This window comes from Populus trichocarpa, chromosome 1, assembly GCF_000002775.5.
Source record: "Populus trichocarpa isolate Nisqually-1 chromosome 1, P.trichocarpa_v4.1, whole genome shotgun sequence".
NCBI classification, from domain to species: domain Eukaryota; kingdom Viridiplantae; phylum Streptophyta; class Magnoliopsida; order Malpighiales; family Salicaceae; genus Populus; species Populus trichocarpa.
Window position 1 is genome coordinate 26,880,597 of NC_037285.2, and position 22,355 is coordinate 26,902,951.

The 22,355-nt window shown below is 31.7% G+C and overlaps 1 protein-coding gene across 1 annotated transcript; it reads left to right on the forward strand.

Moving 5' to 3' along the window:
- The first annotated feature begins 8,789 nt into the window (after window positions 1–8,789).
- On the forward strand, window positions 8,790–12,106 carry LOC7467993 (zinc finger CCCH domain-containing protein 66). Its single transcript, XM_002299766.4, has 2 exons — window positions 8,790–9,031; window positions 9,548–12,106. Exon 2 carries the CDS (start codon window positions 9,577–9,579, stop codon window positions 11,692–11,694), a length of 2,118 nt encoding a protein of 705 aa, XP_002299802.4. The 5' UTR covers window positions 8,790–9,031; window positions 9,548–9,576; the 3' UTR covers window positions 11,695–12,106.
- The last annotated feature ends 10,249 nt before the right edge of the window (window positions 12,107–22,355 follow it).

Consider the following 22,355-nt stretch of genomic DNA (forward strand, 5'->3'; position numbering starts at 1 on the left):
TTGACCAAATTATCGGGTTTCTTTTATTTAAAAAAAAAACACTATTATCTCCTAAACATTTTTTTACGACGCTAAAATAAGGTCTGGTTCCATCCGCGGATCACCAATAAGTGTATACTACTAAGAAAGGACATGGACATGTTTATATGTCAATATCTTGTGAGATATCTTTTATTTATAAGATTAATTTGTCACTGCTGCTTCTCCTTTTCATCTAGTTTTGCAATTTGTGCTAGCTCATGATGAGCTCTAAAGTCGGTTAAAATAATCGGAACAGCAGTTCATCTAGTTTTGAATCATATGATGTGTTTAATTGTAGTTGGTTCATCTGTTAAACATATGAGAAACTTCTTTAGTATACTCTTTTGGATTGCCGTCACACTGAGTCGACTAGATTAATTAAGGGTTGGATGTTTTTTTACACGAGTCAACTGAGTTTTGAGTAGATTCGTTGGTCCTCAATAATCTTGCTAGTAATTGCTGACTAAAAAGTTGTGGTACAATTATTTAATTATAATTTTAATTCTATGAACTTTCACCAAAAAAAAAGCCTCTAAATCTTTTATCAATGGTCAAATCTGACTATAATTGTTCTAGTTGATAATTGCCATCTATCATCATCACAAGGATTATACGGTTGATATTGCACACATACGCACCCCACACATTATGAATTAACACTAATTAAATAAAAACTCAAGTAGTGCATGATTAAATTTCTAGTTTTGTTCAGGATTTTTTTATATATAAAAAATAAACCATTTGTAAAATTTTGAATAAAAGAACACATATTTAAAAAATAATACAATTTCAACACAACCACGATTCTGAATATTGATTTTATAATAAATGTTATTTGAATTAATAGTTATTTACTCATAAATCAAATGTGCATGCCTGATGCAAATTATTTAACATGTAAAGAAATTAACATAAAAAATTATAAAGATCCAATGACCAGTATATGATATTCAATATCTAATGGTCAATAAATAAAAGGCGAGATAAGATAATGTGGCATGAGAGAGAAACGAGAGGAAAAAAAAAGGAAAAGAAAAAATGGATCAACGTGGACACATTGAGACTCTGTTTTTTACATACCGTTACCATTAGAAAGATTTCAACAAGACAATTATAATCACACCATGAAAAATCACCAAATGAGATATTAATTGGTTAATGGCTTTATTTTGAGTTAATTTTGAGTTTTTGGTTAATCCCAAACAAAACCACTAACCAATTAGAACATCATTTGGTGGTCTTTCATGGTATGGCTAGAATTGTCCCGTCGAGATTTTTTTAATGATATCGGATGTGTAAAAAACGAATTCACGATATATCCCCGATTACCCCTCCTTTCTTTGCCTTCTTTTTCTTCTCTCGTTCCCTTTTCGTACCATATCAGCTTATCTCTCCTCTTATTTCTTAATCATTAGATCTTGAATCTCATCTTTTAATCACTAGATCTTTATAGAATTTTATGTTGACTTCTTTACATGTTAATTAATTTAACTTTTGATTATTGAATAAAGAACCATTATTCTTAATAATAATCATTACAAAACTAATATTTATGATCGCTGTTATGTTGAAAGTATATTGTTTTTCAAATAATTTTTTCAGAAGTGTTATTTTTTGACAAGACTACGTTAAAATGATATAAAAAAAATTGTTTAGGATTGCTTGTATTTGATAATTTATCAAGAACCACTCATGCTTTAACCACAATAAAAAAAGGTGTTTAAAATAGTAATAATGATTATTTTTTAAAGTGTTTTTTATTTGAAATATATTAAAATAATATTTTTTTATTTTAAAAAATTTATTTTTAATATCATTACATCAAAATAATAAAAAAAATAATATAAGATAAAAAAACTCAAAATTTTTAAAAATTGCGGTTGAAATGCTCCTGGATTAAGGATGTTGTGACACATTTTCCTCTCAAAGAGAGTTCACATTTCAGCACTCTCCATCATCGTGCTGTGGAAATTCTGCCTGTGCTTATTTCCTGTGGGACCCTGGGTTTTGTCCGAAACATGGTTCTTCGTGTTTTCCGTCCACTGTACCGAAGAAAAGTCCGAGGCGGCTGACTAATAAAAAAAGAGGTAGGTAGTGGTGAGACTGCTGTCGGGATGCAGAACAGCAAGTTAAAAATTGCTGCGTGGCAAGCCAACTGATGAACTTTTTTTCTCTCTCTCTCTTTACTTTTCAGATGAGAGCCAAATTAAGACTACTGTAGTTGATGAACCAAGAAGTGATGTCGTCTTTAAATCAAAGTCCACTTTTTGGAAGTCTTCAAGTGGATCATTTCTGTGTTTTTTTCTTATTGGTTTTTACGCCCCACTAGATACCATGCTCGGTATGATTCTAGATATATAGTTTTTTATTTTTGTATTTTTAAAATGTTTTTAAAAATATTTAATTTTTTAATTTGTACTTTCACTTTAAATTATTTTTTATATGTATTTTTGGATTGTTTTGATAGGCTAATATTAAAAATTATTTTTTTAAAAAAAATATTTTTTCAATGTATTTTTAAACAAAAAATACTTTAAAAAACAATCGTTATCACAGTACCGCGCCAAATGTTGTTATTATTATCACATATCACAAGGCTGCACGACATTATTATTGAGCATAAACTTTAATTTTATTAAAAATAATATAAAAATATCCATGAAATTTTATTTAATAGTGTACACTGTTTGATTGAGATATTTATTTAATATAATATTACCATTCGGTTAATCAAGTTGCTTTGAGTTAAAATCTCACTATTCTTGGTTTTTTTTTTAATTTTATTGTTTTTTACTGGATAATCTATCTTGCTTAACTATTCTTCTATGTGACAATAACTTTATTTTCTTAGTATTTCTAACAAATTCTTAAAAAGTAAATTATAATTTAATTCCTGGGTTGATTGTTCAGTTTCTTGCTTCCGGAAAAATATAAATTTTAACTCAGCAATGTTGTGGCGCATTAACAATACTGTAAGGTTGGCCTGAAGGGCTGATATGGGAAGATGATATTATTTGGATTTCATGACTTATATTCATGTCATTTTGATGTGTTTTTTTACATTAAAAAGTTAAAATGTAAATCAAAAAATCTATACAAATATTTAATTAAATAAATCGACAATTATTTATGTAAATAAATAAAAATATCGTTAACAATAACTAAAAGAGAAATTAAAAAAATTAAGAGATGAATATATATTAAGATATTTAACCACACAAAATGATATATTTAACAAGTGGTATTTACTAAACTTGTTTTCTTAAATTATTAAAAGATAATAAAAATAGAAACACAAAATAAACTAATTGAATAAACTTATGTCATAAAAAAATTATGCAAGGTTGAATATATCATGAATATCATTTAAAGATAAATATTTTTAATTTTTAAAAACAAAGTTCATTTGTATAAAACAAAAAAAAAAAGATCATATATTCAAAAATCAAATACAAAGAAAACAACTTTAAAAAAACTTTTATTCAAAAAAGGTTTGCAAAACTTGTAATTTAAGTCATGAGACTGGAATAAACTTATAGAAAAGAAATTGAAGATAATTGCAAAAATAATTTTTTTAAAAAAATAATGTAGAATGATAATATTATAAAAATATGAGCAAAAATAGAAAAAATATGAACCACATTAACCTTCCAAGTTCATGACCGAGGTTATTAGATTGAAAACAATACAAATAAAAAAAATGTGAAGTCCAATCCCTAATAAATCAAATATCATAAGATGAAACTAGAAAAAAAAAATCAATCAAACAAAAAGATCTAAAAGGACTGTAATTAAAAGAACGATGGTGAAAATAAAATTAAAAAAATAAATTAGAGTGCAAACAAAAAATTTTAACTGGAGGGTGAAATTTAAATGGAAAACAACTTTAACTAAAAGAAAAACAAATCAAAAGAATGAGGGTCAAATTGAAAAAAATAAAACAACATAAACTTTGATTGAATTATGAAATTGAAAACCAATAAAACTTCAATGAAAAAACTAACGAAAAAAATTAAAAATTAAAAAAATAAGGGCTAAAATAAAAAAAAATATAAGGAATTGTAATTGAATGACTAAATTGAAAACAAATTAAACTTTTATAAAATATATAAGAACGAAAATGAAAAATAAAAAGATTCAGGACTGAAATTTAAATATAAAAAACAAAGAGGATAATCATGTATTTTTCCTAGCAGGAGAAAGAAAAAGAAAAAAAAAACGACTACTGACGACAAATCGCTTATCATTCATCATCACATACCACACTAGAAAGAAGGATGCGGTGCCACTTCTAAAAACATGGTAGAAGTACAGGATCAACAACTGGATGATATCTTACGTTCTAGCGTGTAATGAGCACACGCCAACAACTTTTTAAAATTAAAAAAAATCAATGTAAAAAATATTAAAACACCTCTTATTACCCTGTAAATTACAATTTAACTTGTGTGAAAAGATAAAAACACCCTTAAATACATTAGCAAATACATATTTTGACAACAGCGTGAGAAAGGGAAATACTAATAAAATTCTTGGTTAACAACTCTATAATTTTTTATTTTTAAGGGTAAATAAGTTTTTTTATTTTTTAGAAGTTTATAAAAAGATAAAAAAAACTCTTAATCAACGATTCTAAATAACATTGACCTTGACAGTAAACCATATAAAAATTTTGAAAAAAAAACTAACATCAATAATTTTTTAATGACCAATAAGTCTCAGAAAAAATCTCAATTACCCCCATTATCATGGCTTTTATTTTACGAAATGACAAAATAATAATTTTACTGAATTCAGAATAAATTGTATCCAGCAATATAATGAAAAAACCCACATCGCTGTATTTCTTGTTAATGATTAAGAATATTGAAAGTGCAATATATTCTTTTTTGTTAAAAGAAAAGTCTACAATGTGTCATCATCAAGAGTAAAAATGTCTTGAGAGGTTTCCCTCTTTCGAGCAGCTGGCATGGAAAAGAAAAGAGATATTGTCTTTAAAAATAGATATTATAAAATATCTATATCTTTAATTGTAATCCTAAAAAATAGCAAGACCTATCCAGTTACGATTTTTTTAAAAAAAATCAGTGGCTGATGCAATTTTCTGCGTTGCTTTCGGATGTTTCAATTTTTTTTGGGTTAGAAATTAATTTTTTTATGTGTTTTAAATCGTTTTGATGTGCTGATTTTAAAAATGATTTTTTTTAAAAAAAATATTTTAATGCATTTAAACACGAAAATCACTTTAAAAAATAACCGCAACTACACTCCCAAATAAACATACAGCAATAAAGGTATTTTACCCTAGGTAAATTAAGCACTAATAATTTGAAGGTATAAATGTTCAGGTCTTTTTCCTTTTCTTTTTCTTTTCTTTATCAACCATGTTTAAGCACTCCTGGTTTTTTTTTTCTCACTGCTCGGCCCTACAGCAGCGTTGTACTGTGATCTTTGGATAACTTTTAAAATGTTTTTTTAATTTAAAAAATATTAAAATAATATATATTTTTTATTTTTTAAAATTTATTTTTAATATTAAAATAATAGATACGAACAAGATATATATAGATAAAACCTTAAGGGATGTAACTTAACATGTCAGCCAATCATGTCCTAAATTTACTCTCTAGAAATCAATAGTTTGAGTCTCATAAATCTTGAAGACTTACATGATTGTTAATTTTAGAGCTCGTGAGATTAGTTAAGGTGCGCATAAGTTAACCTGAATATCTACAATAAAAAAAATAAAAAATAAAAAAAGAAGATATATACGGATAGGGTGATGAATAAATAAATGTTCTGTTTATTTTCCATAGCATGAATGCAAGCTTTTTTTTTTCCATTCAACCAAGGAAAACGACATGGAATGCTTGTTCTGACCTGTTCGGGTTACTTTCACGGGTGTCCCGATTACCATATCTTCCATGTCGTTTAGGTTCGTGTGGGGCCACGTCTTGAAGATGCCATGGACTTTTCATCAGGCTGGACATACTCAATCAATCTCTAGTAGAATCAAATTGGGAATTTATTGTCCACCATTTCAAGCCGTCCCTTTTCTCTCTCTCTCTCGGCTGCACAAATCGAAGCCGCTCCAATATCTGAACATTCATCGATGAAAAAGAAGCATCGGCAGAAAGCAAGGGCGTGCTAGCTAAGCATACGAGGCTAATCAATACAGCTATCATGTGTGTATATGACCGCGTGTGGAATCTGTTTTTTCAGAGCAACGAGATATCTGAATTATTTTATATATATATATGTTGATTAATTTTATAAATTCTAAAATTAATAATTATATAAGTTTTTAATGATTCTAAGATTTATAAAATCTAAACTAATAATTTTTAAAAATAAATTTAGAACCTGAGTGAAATTAATTCACATAAAAGTTGACATTAAAAAAGAGATGATGATCTCTCATCATCTTTCTGCTTAATCATGACTTTTAATAACTCAAATTTAATCAATGTAAAATTTAATCATATGAATTTTAATCAACAAATAGGGCCAAATAAAAAATTTAATCACATGAATTTTTAAAAATACAAAAATAAATAGGTGCAAATAAAAATATAACATGATTCAACATCATTTAATCAATGTAAAATTTCAAAATCAAACCAAATCTAAATAAACTAGATCCACGTTCTAATGCACAAACCCCTCTGGATTATTCACAAAATTAAAAGAAGAGAGCTTTGAGGACGAGAGAGAGATAGAGAGATCCAGAAATTTGATTCGAAAAGGAAAATGAAGATCATAAACATGTATTTGGATGCGAGAGTGTAAGAGGTAGCCAATTGAGAAGGAGAGGGAGATATTTTAGAATTAATATTTGTTTGTAAGGATATTTCTTGAAGAATAAATAAATATATTTATTTTTATGTTTTTGTAATCAAATTTATTTATATTCTCTTTGTACCGGAAAAAAGGCATGGGAGTTTATGGACCTCCAGATCTAAATTTTATCTTATTTTAGCTTAAAAATACATTTAAGGATATGTTTGAAGCGTGGTTGTGGTTATTTTTTAAAGTATTTTTCACTTATAAATGTATCAAAATAATATATATATTTTTAAATTATTTTTGATATCAGCATATCAAAATAATCTAAAAACATCAAAAAATTATTAATTTGAAGTAAAGAAGAAAATAAAAATAATTCATTTTTTTTCAAAAATATTTTTGAAATACAAAAACAAATAGAATCAAATAAATATATCACAAAAATCTTAATAACTCGATATATTCCAAAACATCATTTAATCAATGTAAAATTTCAAAATCAAACCAAATCTAAATAAACTTTGCAGTTTTAATCAACTTTTAGTAGCATGATTAAAAAGCCAAACCAACGCATCAAATTTCTCCTGTTGTGATATCTTATTGGTATAAAGATTGAATTTTTTTTTTTTGTGTGGATGGAATGTGGTTGGCTGAAACATTTCTCTTTCTTTTGCCTATTCAAGTGACTTTCCATGCCTTTTGGGATCAAAACGTGAGAAGAATAAATTTTAAGATAGAATTATAAAAAATAAAAATTCAAGAACTAAATTGAATTTTTCAAGTAAAAATGCTACAATAATCCTCACAATATTTGATGAGAGGCGATGCAGTAAAATAAATAGGTGAATTTGCACAGTAAAAGGGCTGTCCATGTCCTTTTTTTAGATGTCCGGACCAGTTTATACGCATCTTAATTAATTCTATGGCTCATGAAATTAATGATTATGTAAACTTTCAATTGCCTTAAAAGGATTTAAACTTGCAATTATTAGAGAATAAATCTAAAATCTGATCAGTATCCAAATAAAATAGTATCATTGTGGCAAAAAAAAAAAAGAGAAAAGAAGAAAAATCACTGTCTTGTATTCATCTTATAATACATTGGAAATAAAAAAATAGTGTATTAATATATTTGTTTTTGTGTTTTAAAAATGTTTTTGAAAAAAATTAAAATTTTTTATTTACTTCAAATTAATTTTTTTTGATGTTTTAAAATTATTTTAATGTGTTGATATTAAAAATAATTTTTTTAAAAATAATTTTTTAATATATTTTAATATAAAAATTATTTTAAAAATAATTAGTACTACATTTACCTTCCTAAGCATATACATAAATATATGACAGGGACGCCTTTCAAATAAAATAAAATAATACCAAAACAAGTTCAATTTCGAAACAGACGACAGAGCTTCATAGAAACCATCGAAGCGTTCAATATTACACGTACTTCGGTAGCTTCTAGAATTCATTCCCCCGTGGCGCCTTTTCTTCTTCTTGCATTTGCACAACCAAATATCTAACAGAGCGTTCACTGTAAAGAAACAACAGTCAGAATGGGACCAACACTGCGCTCGCTCTGACCAATATTACCACCTTGCTCTATAAATTTACATCACAGGCCGTTAGTTTAGTAGAATTGAGCAACGAAAAAGATTTGAGATCGTGATGACGGTGCAGGCACGTCCACGTCATTCCCTTAAGAGGCCAAACACGCGTAAAGCATGACAATCTGGAATCTCGATACGGTCACCTTTAGGTGAGGGCAGTTTCTATTGGATTTCCAACACGTGTCGACGTAACAATCCATAACTGTCAGATATTAAGAAGCTAGTGGCCCCCACCTTCCACCGCACAAGAAATCTCATTTCGTCTGCATTTGCATTTCATTTGCATTTGCATTAGAGAGAAACATAAAAAAATAAATAGATAAAAAAGTAGGAGATAAAAAAATAAAAATATAGGAGGAGCCATAGAAGACGTAGAGGGTGGCTTCAAAGACTCGGACTTTTTGACTTAAGATAAAAAAACGCATTAAAAGAGAGAAGCCAAAAGTCTCTCTTCCCTTTTCGTTCTCTTGCTTTTTTGGTTTTGTGAAGTTAATAAAAGCAGAGAGGGAGAGAGAGAGGTCAATAAACTTGAAAGGAAGCCAGAGAACAAAGCAGTTGAGGGTTTACTCAGTTCTTACATTCCAGCCCGCTTATTTTTACATTTGGAAGCCAAGGTATGTTTCTTGAATGCTTGTTATGATTTGATGATTGGTTTATGTCTGTCTTGGTGGGTTTTCGACAACTCTTAATGTTTCTGCTTGGCTTGTTAGAAAATGTAGGTAGAGAGTGGGACTTGAGTTGTGAGGGTGTATAGCTTGTTATTTATGGAAATTATGCTATAGACTAATTTTTTAAATTGCTAGCTATTTTTTGCTATTAGAATCCAGGGTGTAGGGCGTGTTAGATGGTGCTGTTGTTTTTGTTAGGATATTAACTAATTTTTTTCATTTCTTGATAGCTTTCCTTTTCATTTGGTTACTGTTTTTGTTGAACGGCTAAAAAATTATAAAAAATGTTATTTTTCAAGCTGTTGTGTTATAATTTGGTGGGATTGAGGTACTACTGCTGTTTTTGATCTTATCGTTTTTTTCTCTCAGTTGTTGTCTCGCTCCCTCTCTGTAATGAAAACAAATTAAAAAACCTGTGTTTGTAAATGTTTTTGAAGGTTTTATCTGTTTACAATCTTGTAGAAAAGAGACGCTGTGGAGGAGACTTTGTGATGTGCAGTGGTACAAAGAGGAAACCAACACATACTGGTTTCAACATGGAGAATGAATTTCGAAAGGAAGACGGGGTTTGCTATGATTTCTCTGGTTTGCTTGAATTGTCTGCCTTGAATGATCTGATCGGTTTTAAGAAAGCAATTGAAGAGGAGGGTCATGATGTTGATATGCCAGGTTTGTGGTATGGAAGGAGAATTGGCTCGAAAAAGATGGGGTTCGAGGAGAGGACACCCCTCATGATTGCTGCGTTGTTTGGAAGCAAAGATGTGTTGAATTATATCCTGGAAACAGGTCATGTAGATGTCAACAGGGGTTATGGGTCTGATGGGGCCACAGCGCTTCACTGTGCTGCTGCAGGTGGCTCTTCCTCTGCACCTGAGGTTGCCAGGCTCTTGCTTGATGCCTCCGCTGATCCTAATTCTGTTGATGCCAATGGAAATCTCCCTGGTGACTTGATTGCTCCAGTTGTCAAGTCTGGTTCTAATTCAAGGAGAAAGACCCTGGAGATCATGTTAAAGGGTGGTACCAGTGGTGAAGAAACATGTGTTTTGGCTGATCAAATTGCAGATGAGATGGATGGGATGGAACAGCAAGAAGTACCAATGCCAAGGGTATCAAAAGATGGGTCCGAGAAGAAAGAGTATCCTATTGATCTGACACTTCCGGATATTAAGAATGGGATGTATGGAACTGATGAGTTTAGAATGTATACTTTTAAGGTCAAGCCTTGCTCTAGGGCTTACTCTCATGATTGGACAGAGTGCCCATTTGTGCACCCTGGGGAGAACGCCAGGCGCCGTGACCCCAGGAAATATCACTATAGTTGTGTTCCATGTCCTGAGTTTCGAAAGGGGTCTTGCAGGCAGGGTGATGCCTGTGAATATGCACATGGTATTTTTGAGTGCTGGCTTCATCCTGCGCAGTATAGAACTCGTCTCTGTAAAGATGAGACAGGTTGCACTAGGAGGGTGTGTTTCTTCGCTCACAAGCCTGAAGAGCTTCGTCCCTTGTATGCCTCCACGGGTTCAGCAGTGCCTTCTCCTAGATCCTACTCTGCCAATGGTTCCACTTTTGACATGAGTTCTATTAGCCCACTTTCCCTTGGTTCTTCATCTGTCTTGATGCCATCTACATCAACTCCACCTATGACTCCGTCTGGTTCCTCTTCACCTATGGGTGGATGGACAAACCAGTCTAATGTGGTGCCCCCTGCATTGCAGCTTCCTGGTAGCAGGTTAAAAGCTGCATTCTGTGCACGAGATATGGATTTAGACATGGAATTGCTTGGGCTTGAAAGTCACCGTCGAAGGCAACAATTGATGGATGAGATTTCTGGTCTCTCCTCCCCTTCCAGCTGGAACAATGGTTTGTCCACTGCCTCAGCTTTTACTGCCTCTGGTGATAGAACTGGGGAGTTGAATAGGCTTGGAGGAGTGAGGCCTACTAACCTTGAAGATATGTTTGGATCCCTCGATCCTTCAATTTTGCCTCAGTTGCAGGGACTCTCACTGGATGGTTCAACAACCCATTTGCAGTCTCCTACGGGGCTGCAGATGCGCCAGAACATCAACCAGCAGCTTCGGTCCAGCTATCCCACCAGCTTCTCATCTTCTCCTGTGAGAACATCACCATCTTTTGGAATGGATCATTCTGGAGGTGCAGCAGCAGCAGTTTTGAGTTCAAGGTCTGCTGCCTTTGCAAAGCGTAGCCAGAGCTTTGTGGAACGAAATGCTGTGAACCGTCACCCAGTTTTTTCTTCACCAGCAAAAGTAATGCCTCCTAATCTTTCAGATTGGGGTTCCCCTGATGGCAAATTGGATTGGGGTATTCAGGGAGAAGAGCTTAATAAGCTCCGAAAGTCTGCTTCTTTTGGGTTTCGAAGCGATGGTAGCAGTTTTGCCACCGCTGCTGCCTCAGTGCCAGCAACTGTTGGTGAGCCAGACGTGTCATGGGTACAGTCCCTGGTGAAGGACACCCCTCCTGTGAAACCCGGGCCATTGGGTTTAGAGGAGCAGCAGCAGCAGCAGCAATGTCATCTTAACATTGGAGGTTCAGAGATGCTCCCTGCTTGGGTGGAGCAGCTGTATATCGAGCAGGAGCCATTAGTGGCTTAGAAGCAATATTAGCCCCGATTTGGCTCGTAGTTCAGCATTTAACTACTTATTTCTTGTCATTTTTTAAATTTTATTAAGTTTTGATGATATCCAGGAGTAAGAAACTGGAGAAAGGACAGAAGGAAAAACGAAATTGAAATTAAACCCCGAGGAAGAATTCAAAGACATCTGAGCAGGAGGAAAGGTTTCTGCTCATGGAGCTCTTAGATTCTTAAGAACAATACATTCTTTTTCACCAGCAGATGGAAGTTGTAAGCAAAATCTTGTGCTGATGAGTTAGAGGCGGTCGCCTCCGGATTTCATTTTATTACCCATGGTCTGATTTCGTTAGCTCGTGGGTTGTATACATCATATGTACTAAAAACTGTTACAGCAATTACTTTTAATAAAACATGTATCAGAATTAAGTGAATCCTTCTTTTTTCTGCGTGTACTACATGAGCCCGCGTCTCATCTTGTTCTTGTTTTGATATGTTAGTGAGAGCTTTTGTATCCATGAGCCATGAATTAACCCTTGTAGTTGATGTGAACCCATGTTCTCGTATTGGATTCTTTATCCATGGTTTTTTGCAGAAAAGTGAACCCGATGCTGGTAACCCGCATTCTGTATCAAACTGAAGGTGGAAAAGAACAGAAGTAGACGTTTATATCCAGGACTATATGCATCTAACTGGTGATGTTAGCTCCCAATATGATGCCATTTCTCTCTTCATTCTTTCATCTTCTGTCAATGTCGTCCGCCTATCACCCTTTTTTGAATACTACTACACTATACTCTCGGCATGGAAGGGGTGAGAGATCCATTGATTCCACAATTCTCAATCGGGGGAGATTGTTGAGCACTAACGCAAAGTCAGTCTAGTTAGCATTGCTTGCTTTTCGCATCTTTTAATCAAACTTTATAAAGTAGTGGTGCACTAGAAGAAAGAAAAAGAAGCAATGGAAGCTTGGGTGCTCCAAGCCTACCTCTCCATTTCATTTCCTGTTCATGCAAAGAGCCAAAATCCCCAACAAAGAAAAAAGCACATACAAGAAACCTACATCTGCAGTGGCTTTGCCTAGACTGCTTATTTTATAATATAATTTATTTGCTTAACTTAATTTGTGGGATTTTAATTTTTATTTGAGATGCAAAACATTCTTCCTTCTTATCTGCTTGGGAGAAGTATTGATTAAAACCTTAATTATTTCAAAGTACAGACCAAGCCAAGTGGATTTAAAACATTGATTCAATAATAAAATTAATAAAACAAGTGAAGACATAGATAAGCTTCAGACAAAAGTCAGAAAACGCGTCCTCAGTTTGCAGTGCAAGTCATCGTTTTGGATTCTTTTTTTAAAAAAGAAGCCATGTTCCGATATCTTAATTAGGACTTTCAAGGGTAAAACGTTAGATTTCAGGATGAGTATGAATATTGCTATACCTAGTTCTAATCCAAATCCAACCAAAATAAATAAATAACTTTTAAGTTTAAAAAAACTATATATACAGTAAAATAACTATATACTAAATAATTATAAATTATAGTATTCGAGTTCAGGTTATAAATACTCAATGGACACTTGAAACCTGGGATATTAAAAATCTATACTAGATAGGATTGAGATGTATTTAAATAGTTGTTTTAAATTTGTGTATGGATAATACAAAACTCCATAATTTGATTTAAAGAAAGTTAAATTTGAGAAGATTTTGAGTTGAACAACAAGCTTTTCATCTGATGTTGTCATATTAAGATATTGTTTTTTTAAAGTATTTTTTATATGAAAATACGTGAAAATAATTTTTTTTTATTTTTTAAAAATTATTTTCGACATAAGCATATCAAAATAATCTAAAAATACTAAAAAAAACAATTTATTTTTAAAAAATCACAAAACATAGTTTCTAACTACAAAAACAAACTATCCCTATAAAACATAGCTTATACCTCAACTATCATATGATACGTGATCCCATGAGTGCCCTACACAATCACTTTCATTGTCTAAACTTGATATTATTCCATAAAAAAAAGATGAAAAGTCCATCCACTATAGTAAATGTAATTGAAAATTTCCCACTAATCAATATGAGAATACTTTATGGTGAGAATTTCTAAAGTTTCAGATATGCATTTTCATTTATAGTTTATATTAAGTATTGGTAATATATTTTCAGATTAATCTATCTTTTTAATTAAAAGATCAAAGTTTAATTGAAGAAAAAATCAAAGGTTGAAAAAAAACTTAAAATTTATTGTTTCAATTTTTCTCTTTTAAATGATCAATTATACCAAGTTTCTTGTAATAATAGAATTTACAAAGAGTATAATCTTACTTTTATAAAATTATATATTGTATATGGATTTCTAGATGCCTTCCTTCACCCTTTTATTATTATGTTCATTCATTATCATCAAGTTCATTTGAATTTACATCTTCTTATGACCTTTGAGCTTATAAATATTTATGTACATGTGTCTATAAATAGAAGCATTGTTAAGAGAATATGAAACACACATGTAACTACAAATTCATATGAAATAAAAGTGCTCCCTCTTCATCCCCTTTAATCTCCATTGTTCTTTATATATTCTATTTACTCTTTATTAATTATATTGTTTTATTATTATATGCTTTTTGATACATAGTTTTATAATACGTTATAAAACATTTAGAAATTCTCCCAATTACAATTGGTTTTCGGTCATGAGCCAAACATTTTTTATCTAAGAATATTTGGTTGTGCGGTATATGTTCCAATTTATCCGCCACAACATACAAAGATGAGTCCTCAAAGGAGGTTGAGAATATATATTGGGTTTGAGTCCCCATCAATAATTAAATATCTTGAGCCCTTAACAGGTGATTCATTTACGACACGATTTGTCGATTGTCATTTTGATGAGACTATGTTTCCAGCATTAGGGGGAGAATTTAAACAACTAGATAAAGATATTATATGAAATGCATTGTCATTATTGAATTTTTATCCTCATACAAAACAATGTGAACAAGAAGTTCAAAAGATACTTCGTTTGCAAGACATTGCAAATCAACTACCGAATGCATTCACTGACTCAAAAAGAGTAACCAAATCTTATATACCAACTGCAAATGCTCCAACCCATATTGAAGTCCCAGCAGGACAATCCACTAAAATTATAGCAAATGAGTCTATGACATGCCAGAAGTGTGGTAGACCAATTGGTTCAAAAGATAAAAATTCTTGGAAAAGAAAAGGAGCAAATAATCAAATTAGCATTATTGAGAAAGAAATATTCATAAGAAGATAGACATAACTGATCATAAAACCTCAAAAGAGGTTCAAATACCTGAAAACAGTAAAAATAAGGAGATCTCGATAAATTATATCTCTACAAAGAAAAGATGGAACCAAAATGATATAATTATTGACAATATCTTTTCATATAATATATCGCTTGATATCATTAATGAAAATAAGGATCTTGAGCCTAAATCTGTCAAAGAATGTTGACGCAGAAATGACTAGCCAAAATAGAAAGAGGTAATCTAGACGTAATTAAATTCACTTGCAAAACGTGAAGTTTTTGGACCTGTAGTCTAGACACCTGACGGTGTAAAGCTAGTTGGATACAAATGGGTATTTGTGTGAAAACAAAAGAAAATAAAATAAAATCGTAAGATATAAAGCACGACTTGTGGCACAAGGGTTTTTGCAAAGACATGACATTGATTATGATGAAACATATTCTCCTGTAGTAGATGCAATTACATTTCGGTATCTCATTAGCCTGACAACTTATGAAAGACTAGATATGTGTCTGATGGATGTATTCAAAACCTATTTATATGGGTCAATTGATAATGATGTTTATATGAAAATCCTAGAAGGATTTAAAATGCATGAAGCATATAATTTAAATTCCCAAAAAGTTTACTCAATCAAGTTACAAAAGTTCTTATATGGGTTAAAGCAATTAGGATGCATGTGGTATAATCATCTTAGTGATTATTTATTGAGAGAAGGGTATAATAATGATCTTATATGCCCATGTGTTTTTATAAAGAAGTCAAAATATGATTTTGTTATTATTGTTGTGTATGTTGATGATTTAAATATTATTGAAACTCATGAAGAGATACCAAAGATAATAAATTATTTAAAGAAAGAGTTTAAGATGAAAGATTTGGGAAAAACAAAATTTTATCTCGACCTACAGATTGAGCATTTAGCAGATAGAATTCTCATTCATTAGTCAACTTACACAGAAAAGGTCCTTAAAAAGATTTTATATGAATAAAGCACACCCATTAAGTACACTAATGGTTGTTCGGTCACTTGATGTGAAAAAGAACCCTTTTAGACCTCATGAGGATAACTAAGAATTACTTGGTCCCGAAGTACCTTACCTCAGTGTAATTGGTGTGCTAATGTATCTTGCTAATAATACGTGACTTGATATAACATTCTCTATGAACTTGCTAGAAAGATATAGTTCTCCTACCCGGAGACATTGGAATGGAATTAAACACATTTTTCATTATCTACGAGGAAATATAGATATGGACTCATTTTATTCAAATGATGCTAATTATGAATTTGTTGGGTATGCTGATGCAAGATTTTTATCTAATCCACATAGAGGTTGATATCAAACATGTTATCTCTTTACGTGTGGTAATTCTGTTATATCATGGAGATCTACAAAGCAAACATTAGTTGCCACTTCATCTAATCATGTGAAAATACTTGCAATCCATGAAGATAGTCGTGAGTGTGTGTGGCTGAGACCAGTGACTCAATATATTCATGTAACATGTGGTTTAAACTCTAACCATACTGTATGAAGACAATACTACATGCATAGCTCAATTAAAGAGAGGATACATCAAAGGAGATCGGACAAAGCACATCTCACTAAAATTCTTCTTCACAAGTGACTTTGAAAAGTGTGGTGACATTGATGTTCAACAAATTCGCTCAAAAGATAATCTAGCAGATTTATTCACTAAAGCATTACCAACTACAACATTTGAAGGATTACGGTGCAATATTGGAATGAAACAGCTTAAAGATTTGAGATGATATATTCATGAGGGGGAGTTAATACGCACTGCACTTTTTTTTTTCTTGGTCTAGATTTTTTCCTATTGGGTTTTCCTGGCAAGGTTTTTAATGAGACAATTTTCAATGCGTAAGGCTATACAATAAACATCCAAGGAGGAGTGTTATAAAATCATAAATTGTATATGGATGTCTAGGTGCCTTCCTACACCCTTTCATTATTATATTCATTCATCATCATCAAATTCATTTGAAAATCTCCAGGTTCATTTGAATCTACATCTTCTTATGACCTTTGAGCTTACAAGTAGTGAGCATTGTTGAGAGAATATGAAACACATATATAACTACAAATTCATATGACATAAAAGTACTTCCTCCTCATCCTCTAATCTCTATTGTTCTTATATATTCATTTACTCTTTATTAATTATATTGTTTTTATTATTGTATGCTTCTTAATAATCATACATAGTCCAAATCTCTCTTATGGCAAGTTGATCCTTGTAACAATAATTGATCCAATATTTGCAACCCAAAATCTGCACTGATTTCTTCGAATTTACATATATTTTTGTATGCATTCCAATTTGTCTCGACCACTAGAGTTTCAGTCAGCTTGCAAACTTCACCCCACATGTTTGGGTTGTCAGGATCATGACAAACTTTCTTCCTAGGTTCTTCAGTTTTCTTGGATTTCGATCATCGAATATCAAGTTTCCATCAGTACGGGTTGATAAGTGTTTGTGATTTTGATTGTCGAGCTGTGGGGATAGAGTCCTCCTCGAATTAGAATCTCCCGACATTGCATCTTCCTCTGTTACTATATAAAACGAAACAGCATTTTTTAGAATTGATTACACACAATTCTTGAACGAAAAAATAATGGAAAATGAAACAAACTGTAATTGTGCCTAAAAGGGTTGTTAAAAGGGTTGTATGTAACAGCTGAATCGAGGTGAGAAACCTGATGTAGTAATGATGAAATGATCAAAATCAATAACAGAAACAGGCTGGGATCTTGCGAGCTGAACTCTGCTTCCTCCTTTTCAAATGCACAACCTTTTGTTTTCTTGTTTCTCTTCCTCACTTCTGCTCCAATATCAGAGACTTCCCTCTGATGCAACCAATTGGATCTCTTTCCATCTTCCAAGGAAACATCTTCACAGTCTTTTAGACTCGTGAATCTGCAATTATGCCATCATCACCAACTCTTGAGCAGCGCTAGCTTCTGATATTCTGTTACTCAACCCTGCCTCGTTTAAAACTCTATCAAAACCATCTTGTTCATTTTTTCTTCACTTTCCCTCGTTTACTTCTTCCACTTTCTCTCCAATATTCTCAAAGCTAAGAACAAACAACTTATTTTCTACCTCAAGAAAAGTCGGCATCTCGCGAAACGACAGTGTACTCTTAACCCATCTATTCTCCATCTCTTAGAAATGAAATAATGTCTTGAGAAATGGCACTAATTCAACAAAATTAAATAAATTAATGCGTATAAAAAAGGTAATAGTAACAGGGAAGAAAGCAAAGGGATGCTTCCACCTGAGGACCTTTAAAGACAAAAAAACAATTATACAGGTAATTGTGTATAATTTCACTGTGTTCCCATAAAAGAATATATGTTAACCGATCTTTTACGTCTTATTATAATAATCAATTTCTTTCGTACGAATAATATATTAATATATGTAAATCATGATCAAGATATTATTTTGATTAAAATATGAATAAAGACTTAAATGTTTTTTTTTTTGCTAGTGTGTGTGTATATATTATTTGTTCTTTTAATGTGTGTGTATATATACATATATTAACAATTAATGGAGGAGGGGAAATCACAATTCATTTGAATAATACTTCATATTTTTTTTTTAATTTCATCATTTAATATCAAATTTATTGAGGATCAAGTTTAATAATTTATTTCAGTTTGTTTCTATAAGGTTATCCCTGTCTCATGATGCGAGTCATGAGTTTTGCAGGTTCACTTGTTTGACTCGAGTTTTTTTGGGTTATTTTTTATAATCGATTTTTTTTTTAATTTTATCCTTTACCATTTGGGTTGATTGATAATTAAGCTTCATAATTTATTTCGGTCTACTTTCTATGATGTTATCCCGATCTCATGACCCGAGTCAAAGATTTGACGTGTTAAGCTTTCTATGAGGTCACTAGTATCAATATAATTCGGTATATATTGAGAAAGTCCAAACTATCGCATTACTCGATCTAAGCAATGCATCTTAACAATGTTAAAGCAGTGCAACGAGACTCGTGCTAACCAAAAGTCTGATTCATCGTGGCATATAGGCGAAACTAAAAGTATCAAGTCTTTTGTACATGACATCCATATAATCTATAAGAACATATAAAAAGACTTATAATAGATTACAAGTCAAAACTAAATAATTGACGTTCAAATAATAAAAAATACAATACATTTGTAACCTCATACCTGATGTGGTTGTTGTGCGTCTAACTCATCTCAGTAGAACTCGAGGATATGGGTGAGATTTACCGTGAAATGTTTAGCTCCACACCATCTGACATGACAAGCCATAATGTTAGTACATTTTTCAATTTATATAATAACTTGTTGATTAAAATCAATTTTATTTTATTATTACCTAGAAACAATGGATAGTGGCCTCTAAGTGACAATGTCGAACATATTATTACCCTAACTCTTTGGACGTTCGATATGAATATGCTCTAATGACTAGAGCTATGTTAATCAACATTAAAAACTTTAACTTAGTATTTGAAATGCCATTAATTTTAATAATTAAAGAATTTAGAATAATTATACCTGGAGAAATAATAGACACTCGATAATTTGTCTTTTATTTTTTAGACAAGCTTTACATAGTTACTGGTAGAGATATGTAAGCATGCCAACAATATTCGTTCTCTATAATATACATGCTCGAGCATACATAACCATCTTGTTCTTCATCGCATTTGATGGGGGGTCTTAAGATTTATGTCCACCCATGTCAATTTGATGCAACCACCCCTATAAGTATTGGCTGGAGGCACCAGTCTTAATTGACAATCACATAAAGCATTTATGAAAATCAACCTTCCATGTCTTGTCACAAGGGTTCCATCTATCAGAAGACTAGTTAACATGGCAACATCCTATAATGTAGGTGTCATCTCACCAACATATGGATGGAAGGTGTGTCTCACATCGCCATCGCTAAACCAAAACTGCAATCAATGCATGGTCAAGATGTGTGCCACGCAACTAATTGATCTCATAAAAACTAGCCTCGATAACAAATAGACGGACATGCTCATGCAACTCCATTAATATATGTTGTCGAGGTGTTAAAGGATCACCACCCTAAAAATCAAGCAATTTAGTTATTTAAACAATTAAATTAGTTAAAACTTAGTTAATTAAAATAATTATTTTAAAAAGTTATTAATATAGAGATCTAGCCTCTTTGCATCAAATATTATCAGAATAATGTTGATCCTGCATACATAGAACCGACCTATCATCAAAACCTGTCTCAACTACCAGGTGGTCCTATCTGCAGTACTTCAAGAAGCAGTAGAACCTCTTGTAGTCCAAACCATGACTCTCTTCAGGTCCTGTAACAAAAAAAAAAAGAGCCTTTGTAATACAATTGAACATTCATATAGTTGAGTTAAAAATAATAATTGAAGTTTACATAATTTATAGCAAATACAAATAATTAACATACATTATATAGTTTCACAAGTTTTTTTGTTATAACCCTCTAGACCGCAGATGCCATATTTATTCAATAAGTACCCCTTTCTAGCATCCATATCATTATGTAGACGAGTGAATTATCTTCGACCCTTATCCATCTGCTATCAAGTTAGACATCCATATATATATATAGACCGGTAGATGTAGGCCACAATGACATATCTGGAAAAGGTTAAAAAACAAGAAATATATGCATATTTGTACAATAAGTTAGAGTACAAATCATCAATAAATTGCACATAGTCCATATTTTATAGAGTGCAACATGCAATTAGGTGTGAACATGGTCAATGATACAATTGTCATTTTCCACAAGTACAAGTTACTTCATTGATGTTAACCGCCTCCCTCACTTCTCTTGTAACATCAGGTATTGGAGGTGTCTCAGACTGAAATAATCTCATTCCAAGATCAAATAGAGATATCACGTATGATTTAGAAGTTGTTGCACTCCAAGTAATTCAGCTAGGATCTTTAGAGGCCAAAGCATACCACGACTAAAAAACTCTTAAACCTTTTCTTTGCACTCTACAAAATATTTATTACACCTAAAAAAGATTATATGCACTATAGTTGATACAAGCAAGTCATAAATATTTTTAAAATATTATTAAAAACCTCTGATAAATTCGAGGTCGTATTGTCATAACAACGACCACCAGAATCATATGACAATGATTATTTTTTTAGGTTCAACTTCTAGCTGTGCTCTGATCGCATCATCAATCTCCACCAGATCCTCATATAAAATATCAAACTCTTGTTTTGAATGATTTGTACACATCCTATACAATATATTTTTCAAGGCAATATTTTTGAACTTAGTGTTGAAGTTAGTTATAAAGTGTTGTGAACAATATCGATGATATCCAATAAGCTAGAGAAAAATCCTTGCTATGTAATTCTTAATCACCACATGTCTATCTGATATAATACATAACCGGTATGATTGCCAATTATATATTGCCGAAGCAAATCTGCAAACCAACTTCAATTACTATTAGTCTTTTCATATCATAACACAACAGATAAACTTCATTATTCACATCATAAGCAATTGTAACCAGTAATTTTTCCTTATACTTACCATAAAGATGAGTGTTGTTAATACTAATTAGAGGACAATAATATTGAAACCCATTAATTGAAACACCAAATACCCAAAATGCTCTCCCAAATATTGCCTTATTTCCATCAACTATTTTATGATCTAAAGTGATAAATGTTCCCAAATTTGACTCTTTAAGTGTTCTAATCAACCTCTCCAATATTTTCTACTTAGCCATCCATGCCTTCCAATATGAGACGTCATGCTCGTAATCTCTCTCTATAGTACCTTGAATTGTTGCAACACTCGTACTTATATCCCTCTTTATAATTGTCAACATCAACTTAATAATGAGATTTGAGTCAATCTAATAATGGCGTTGCAAAATAAAAGAGTTTTGACATGTTTGTGACCCTTTTAATTATGAAATTTTCCATGAATTAGACCTCTGATATCCCCCACACAAATACCATATACATACTAGCTCTTAAACTCATTGCAACTGAACATAAATTTTTATTGAACGATGGACTTTCTACTGCAATGAATTCTTTATATATCACTGCTTAACTACAATAACACATTCAAACTTGTCTCTAAATTTCTTCCAACCTCCAATTCATCAACTGATAAATCCAAATACCTATGACTATTAGCCTAGTCATTGCATCTGTATTGATCATCCCCACTCATAACCTTAAATTTAGGAGTATGAAGAGCCATATACTGATCAACAAGCTCAACTAACTTAGCATACTTAGCAGGAGGAGCCATATATATTTCTCCTCAACCTCAACTCTATCAATATGATGGTCATCTGTTTTGTA